Consider the following 7,232-nt stretch of genomic DNA (forward strand, 5'->3'; position numbering starts at 1 on the left):
TGCAAGCTGGCTCATAAGGGGTCAACATTTTTACTATATATTTTGGGACCTGCCCCATACGTGCTTTCAAAGTGATCAGTAAAATCTTAAAATCAATTCTAAAACGAACAGGGAGCCAATGAAGAGAAGCCAGCGATTGTTGTTATGTGATGTCGTCTGTTACAACCAGCAAGAAGTCGAGCTGCTGCGTTCTGAACTAGTTGGAGGTGAGAGAGTGACTTGTGGTTGATGCCAGAGAGGAGGGGTTTACAGTAGTCTAGTCTTGAAAAGATGAATGCATGAATAATTTTTTCCAGGTCAGGGTGTGAGAGGATCAGTTTGATTTTGGAGATGGTTCTGATTTGAAGGAAACGTTTATGATGTGTGGTTTGAAGCTCAAATCTGAGTCAAATACAACTCCTAAGTGTCTGGCAGTGGACTGTATCTTAACAGACAGGGGACCAAGGGCACTTTTGATGGGACTGATAGGGTTCAGGGGACTGAATACTATGATTTCTGATTGGAGTTATTGAGTTGAAGAAAATGTTGTGCCTCCAACAGTTGATATCATTAAGGTAATGTGAGATGTAGAGGAGGAGTAATTACCTATGGTGACAGAGTGTGTTCTATCTGAAAGGTAAGAATAAAACCAACCAAGTGCAGAGTCCTTGATGCCAACCCAGTTTTTAAGACGGTTGATTAAAATGGCATGGTCTACTTTGTCAAACTGCACTTAGGTCTAAAATAACTCAAATTGAGCTCTCCCTCGTCAGCTGCTAAAGGAGGTCATTGGATACTTTGAGGAAGAGGGTTTTTGTACTATGTAAAGCTCTAAAACCAGACTGAAACTTGTCGTAGACATTATTTAGACACATAAAAGATAAAAGTTGGGTTGAGACCACTTTCTCTAAAACTTTTGATAAAAATGGAAGTTTAAAAAATTGGCCTCAAATTGCTAAGAACAGAGGGATCAAGATCATCTTTCTTTAAAGGGGGTTAGATCACAGCACGTTTAAGAGTTCCTGTTGCTAATGAGCTATTAATACTTGAGTAAATGTATTCAGTTACATTTGGATTGTGATGGGTTTTATAAGACACTAACTGCTTAGTTTTTCAGTCCTATCTTTTATGACTAGCTATAAATGACATGATCTTAAAGAGAAGCGGGCTGGGACAGCTGGACAGAAGTCGACCTCTGGCGTCACAACTTCGGCAACAAGTTTCTCCTCCTGAAACCTGAAACCTGACACCGCTGCCACGTCTCCGACTTCCTGAAGGGACAGAGGCTTTTCTTCCAGCAGCATCTCTTTAACAACCCCGCTCTGCTGCTCACGGTGAGTCCACTTCTCCTCCCGGAATGTCTCCTAGCCCAAAATACAGCAGTCCACAGCGGCCGGTTCCGTCCGTCGGTCCCGTTAAACAACAGCAACAACATTCCTGGACGGACCGACAGGGCGAGTCGATGGATAACGGGTCTACTGTCCTCATCAGGAGCTACCAGACCCTCCACAGAGAGGACCGGTGGTGACTGAGACTCAAGAGTCTATTCATCCTCTCAAAAGTGGTGGAATGTAACTAAGTATATTTACTCAGTATAGTTACATTACCATTTGTTTTATTTCCATTGAATGCCTCTTTATGCTTCTACTCGACCACAGGGACTACTTCATACTGCACTGCCTTTATATCTGACGACAGTTAGTGAATACCTTGCATATAAAGAGTTTCTATACAGAAGCTCATCTGCTTTACATTATGAAACTACCCAGCATGTAAAGTAAAGTTAAACAGTTCACCCCTGACCTGCCACAACATTAAAAATCTGCATTAATAAAACATGTGATGTCTGTATAGGGTCCATTCTGCTGCATGATTACTTTTACTTTTAATACCTTAAGTATATTTTTGCTGATAATACTTCAGCTTAAAAACAATTAATATTTATAAGTGTTGTTGGTGGATTCAGGTCCTAATCTTGACATTTTAGAGCAAAGTATTTGTATTCCACATATTGTGTTATAGATATGCGTAGACTGTCCTCCACTGGCTGAAAGCGGGGTATTGCAGTTGTTTTTATTCTATAAGCTGAACTGGAGGCAGCTTTTGTCTGCTATAAGCCTGACAGGAACCTTTACGGTGACAGTGGGAGATTTTTCTAAGTTCCCCCGTGTGCTTTGACTCGTCCCTTTCTCCCAGTCCATTTGTGTGGAGAAACACCTCCTCAGATATCTGAGCTGTGGAGGCGTTGCAGATTCCCACACCACGTCCCCCACTGCTGCAGCATTATCAGATGATTATGAGACTAAACCAGAAAACTGATTGCGACACAGCCGTTTATTTTTGTTAAGCCCATCTCGAGTGGACTGGCTAATGAAATCATGACAATCAACAAGAGGGTTGTCATGGCGACGATGCTGCAACAGGCTCTCACGGTCTTTCCTATGAGCAGTAGGACACAAGTCTCCCAGCTGATGCCAGATCAGGAGGGCACTGCAGGACTCCAGGAGATTGTCCCTATTATTATTATCATATTAAGTTTTGCTTTTATTTCACAGAGGACGTCCTCCTAGAGATGGACGCAGACCTGCACGGCCTGACTGAAATGTGAATGTAACGGGACAGAAGCAATGGGTAAGTGCTTTTCCTTTGTAAAGCAGTTTGTTCTGGACTGCTACCCTGCGGTGTGTGAAGTTCTGATCTGGTGTGAAGAAAAGCAAAGTGTAACAAATGCATGGAATGCATTTTAGGGCTTACTAGTGGGACCTGTGATACACTACTTGAGTGTCACATCTGCTGATAGTTGACATGTTAAACCTTTCAATCTACATTTAGACCACAATGGGTCATTTAAAATCACCAAAGTATTCAAATCAACCGATTAAATGTGAACCTTAACTGTCGGTTTTTACACATGGACAGTTTGTGCAGTCGATATGAGCTGTTCTAAGCTTCATCTCTCGTCACATGCATGGAACACAGGGTACTCTTTAATCAGTATTGAGATTCAGCAGCTCTCATTTGCATTTCTGTCAATAGAAACTGCACATGAAAGACTCTCAGGTTAATGTGAGAGAAAGCTGCAGAACAGCTGGAGGGATAAACGTGTATCATCAATTAGAATGATACACGTACTGTAAACAAATGTAAAAACCATCCTCAGATTGGATGTGCTTGCACAAAAGTTGAACTTTAAAAAAATATATATAACACCGGAAATCTACAGTCTACGGTAATTTAACTTTGTTTATTTGTAAATAACTGGAAACAATATTAAACATTAATGTTGCTGTTTTTCTTTTGCATTTAGCTGTTTTATCTGTACCAGAGCAACTTGTGAACACAAGGTCCCTGCTTCAGAGATTTTCATGCTGCCTGAATCTGTTCTAATTTAACCAGCCAGATTCATTCTTAAAGTTTAAACCCAGATCAGTCTGATGCTACAAAGTCACAGTTACACTTGAGATTAAAGTGGAAAATCTACAAGAAGAAACTCACAAATTTTCAAGATTAAAAAAGTCATAAATGGCCATAATACGCCGTCGCAAAAACATGTCTCTATCACAGTGGTACCCAAACTTATAAAAACCACAGCATTCCTTCATAGTTTTTTCTTCTCTGCACTCCCAGAATGGAAAACACTGTTTAGCCATCCATAGCTTCCTGAAGGCACCTTTGAAGTTATGACTGACTGACTGATAAACAAGAAGATTTACTTTGTATTTCTATTTTTGTAATGGATACTTACGAACCTGCTGTTTTTTGGAGTCAGGCTCTAGTGGCCATTTGTTGTACTGCATCTTATGGTAATTCAGATCTGGCTGTGGCCTTAATGGTGGATTTGACAGTCTCAAAGCAAATCAAGCTACAGGATCTGATGGAAACCCCATAAAGTTGAAAGATAAGCAAAAAATTTTTTTTTCTGTGAATGTAAATGCACATCTTTTGTTAAAAGAAAACCCCCTCAATGGTCTCCTTCCCCCTTAGGTAGCTCCATCCTCCTGTTGGCCAGCGTGGTGTCCACTCTGGGCGGCCTGGTCTTTGGTTACGAGTTGGGCATCATCTCAGGCGCTCTGCTGCAGCTCAAAGCTGAGTTCGGACTCTCGTGTGTCCAGCAGGAGGCTCTGGTCAGCTCTCTGCTGATAGGAGCTCTGCTCGCCTCCATTGTAGGCGGCAGCTTGATCGACCATCGGGGCCGCAGGAACTCCATCCTCCTCGGCAACATCTTGATCCTGGCCGGCAGCCTGGTCCTGCTCATCGGCTCCTACTGGGCACTGGTGGTGGGCAGGGTGATGGTGGGCTTCGCCATGTGTATATCCTCCATGTCATGCTGCATCTTTGTGTCCGAGATGGTTACCTCGGATCGCAGGGGCTTCCTGGTAACACTGTATGAAGCGGGGATCACCGTGGGCATCCTGGCAGCCTACGCCATGAACTACATCCTGTCCGACTCTAATAGAGGGTGGAAGTGGATGTTCGGATTAGCCATAGTACCGACTATGATTCAGTTGGTCTCCATCTGGTTCCTCCCATCCAACACGAAGGAATCTTCAAGCCCAAGATATTGTTTTCAAACTGAAACAGACCTGATGAATACTGTCGAAGCAGTTGAATCAAAAGTCAGGTCTGGCATTGGAAGTAAGAATGTTCAGTACAACAGTATGTATCTTTTCCAGCGCAAAGACAACATGAGGACTCGGACCGTCATCGGCCTAGGACTGGTGCTCTTTCAGCAGTTCACGGGCCAGCCGAATGTCCTCCTGTACGCCTCCACCATCTTCCATTCAGTGGGCTTTCAGAGCAATGCCTCAGCGGTGCTGGCGTCCGTGGGCTTGGGCTTTGTCAAAGTGGTCGTTACTCTGACCTCCATGGTGTTTTCGGATCGGGTGGGGCGGAGGCCCCTGCTCATCGGTGGCTGCTCCGTTATGGCGCTGTCTCTGATAACTATTGGACTCCTCAGTGGACGTTCATCGATGAATGCCAAGAGGCCTTGTGATTCTGAGGACTTCAACGTTACAAGAACCGATCATCTAACTGTTGGGAATCAGTCCGTTTATGGCGCACCTTTACATGAGGGCCAAAGACTCCTCAATAACAACACACAAGATGGAGTTGTAGTACTCGGTGAAGTTGGACAGAAACAACCGGACGATCCCCTGGCACCTCTTCCGGGCGCCCATGGCACAGTTGTGAACTGGATCATTCTCGTGTGTATGATGGCTGTTGTCAGTGCATACTCCGTTGGATTTGGACCAAGTTTGTATATTCACTCAAAATGGGTATTTTTTTGTGCATCTAAAGCTACATAAGGCAAGATTGATTAAATATAAGTCTAAATGCATACGCATTTTCAATCTGCTAGCATGCAAAGATCCCTTATGTAGCTTAACTGTCTTTAAATTATTATTTTTTTGTCTTTGACCAGTGACCTGGCTTCTCCTGAGTGAAATATTTCCAGCTGCTATTAGAGGAAGGGCATTCGCATTCACCAACTGCTTCAACTGGGCTGCCAACCTTTTGGTCACATTCACTTTCTTAGATTTTATCGGTAAGTTCCCAAACACCGTTTCCCAGTGGACATTTTGACTAGTCACAGTGGGGAAAGTGCAGGTGTAAATTATACAAGCTATGGTGGATCAGTTTCAAAAACATTCCATGTAAGCAAATTAAAGAAAAATGCCACACGGAACACAGCCAAAGTGATTGATTACACCTGTGCCTTTGTGAATCTGATTGCCAACTTTAAATCCAGTCTTGTATGTTAAGATCAAAAGAATCGGTCAAACACCAAATACTTGTTGGTAGCTATGGCCAACTTGCCAGCTAACACACAGCAGACACAGAGCAAGTTGTGTTTGTCCAATAATGCTTCTGACAAATGATTGGACAGGCTTTTTACAGTCCTGTGTTAGTGACAGATGTCCGATTTTCTTACTGTTTTTTTGTCTGAGCATTTGGTTTATTGAGTGCTGTTGAATTGTAATAAGAATTTTAATAATTGTAACTTTTTTGAGATGATAACCAACTCAAGCTTTATCTTTTTACAAACTGAAAGATAATAAAAATAACTGCCAGAAAAACTTTGTAGAGACGGATTCTTTGATGAATTGATTTCCGTTCTTACCTCAAACCCTCAAACCCTGACTTAGTTACAAGTGAAATGGTGGCCAGCAGAGAGTGAGCTGTGCTTTTGATCAACAGATGCGATTGGTCTGTCGGGGATGTTCCTCTTGTATGGGATGACCGCTGTGGCTGCTGGAGTTTTCTTCTACTTCATGCTACCAGAGACCAAAGGGAAGACTCTGGAGGAGATAGACAAGGAGCTATGTTTAAACAAGTAGGGTCTATATTTGTCAGATGAATTACTCATAATCAAGTTCAGTGGCATGAGACACTCACGTGTTTTTGGCCTTGTTTTGCAGGTTTTACCAAGGCGAGGAGTGCTGCAGCATGAACAGCTGGAGAAACCCTTCCCCACAGTACCAGAGGGTGCACTGTCAAGTCAGCGCCTGAGGGTGATTCGTTATATATTACCATACTGACACCATGTAAGTTTAGACCGATGCTAGGCTTTCCTCTGTTGCATCTAATATTGGAATATATATGTGTGGCATCTTAGTGAAACCTGCTAAGAAAGTGCATTTTTGTGTGACATGACTTTTATAAATGGCCTTTTTGGTGTGTTCATTTGCATTTTAAAAGTTATTTTTATTTTATTTTTTTATTTCATAGCCAAAAATTATAAAGCTGCTGTGCATCTTTTTTTATTTTTTACTTTTTATTTATTTATTTTTCAGTTTCTATTCCACTGAACAAAATCCACAGTAAAACACTATGGCTGACAGAAATAAAAATAGAAAAGTGCTCTCTCTTTACAATCTTTGAGCCTAACTGTCTCAGATCTGCTGAGAACACGACCCATCTTTTATTTGTATGCAGTACATTCTCTCCAGTGTTGTTCATGAGTCCCTGCTGTGGTCCTTAGAGTCATATTTCCCACTGGCCTGATCCTGGAGGGTCACATTCCACCCAGCTCCTTGTGATGGCCTTTTTACTTGCGAGTGTCAGAGTTTTGAAGAGACAGATTTTTTTTTTAAATAAACAGCCGGGAGAATGTTTGTATTTTAATATATGAGCAGAAAATATGTGAGTGATGCCATTCATTTGCCCACACTGTCTCCAGTGTTGCTGCAGTGGGGTGTAATAAATAAGCAGATTCAATTCTTCGCTCCATCTTTAAGAGCTACTGGTCGTTT

At 42.3% G+C, this 7,232-nt stretch overlaps 1 protein-coding gene across 1 annotated transcript; it reads left to right on the top strand.

Moving 5' to 3' along the window:
• Positions 1 to 1,249: 1,249 nt before the first annotated feature.
• LOC129116231 (solute carrier family 2, facilitated glucose transporter member 10-like) lies at positions 1,250 to 6,722 on the top strand. Its single transcript, XM_054627233.1, has 6 exons — positions 1,250 to 1,313; positions 2,535 to 2,610; positions 3,964 to 5,232; positions 5,402 to 5,524; positions 6,178 to 6,313; positions 6,399 to 6,722. Exons 2-6 carry the CDS (start codon positions 2,607 to 2,609, stop codon positions 6,487 to 6,489), a joined length of 1,623 nt encoding a protein of 540 aa, XP_054483208.1. The 5' UTR covers positions 1,250 to 1,313; positions 2,535 to 2,606; the 3' UTR covers positions 6,490 to 6,722.
• The last annotated feature ends 510 nt before the right edge of the window (positions 6,723 to 7,232 follow it).

The sequence above is a fragment of the Anoplopoma fimbria genome, unplaced genomic scaffold (assembly GCF_027596085.1).
Source record: "Anoplopoma fimbria isolate UVic2021 breed Golden Eagle Sablefish unplaced genomic scaffold, Afim_UVic_2022 Un_contig_8005_pilon_pilon, whole genome shotgun sequence".
Taxonomy (NCBI): Eukaryota; Metazoa; Chordata; class Actinopteri; order Perciformes; family Anoplopomatidae; genus Anoplopoma; species Anoplopoma fimbria.

Bases quoted from the DNA above. Each gene is read 5' to 3' on its own strand.
- LOC129116231 (XM_054627233.1), top strand. The intron at 5,233-5,401 runs GTTTGTATATTC...GTCTTTGACCAG, and splicing joins CTCCGTTGGATTTGGACCAA to TGACCTGGCTTCTCCTGAGT. The intron at 5,525-6,177 runs GTAAGTTCCCAA...TTTGATCAACAG, and splicing joins CACTTTCTTAGATTTTATCG to ATGCGATTGGTCTGTCGGGG.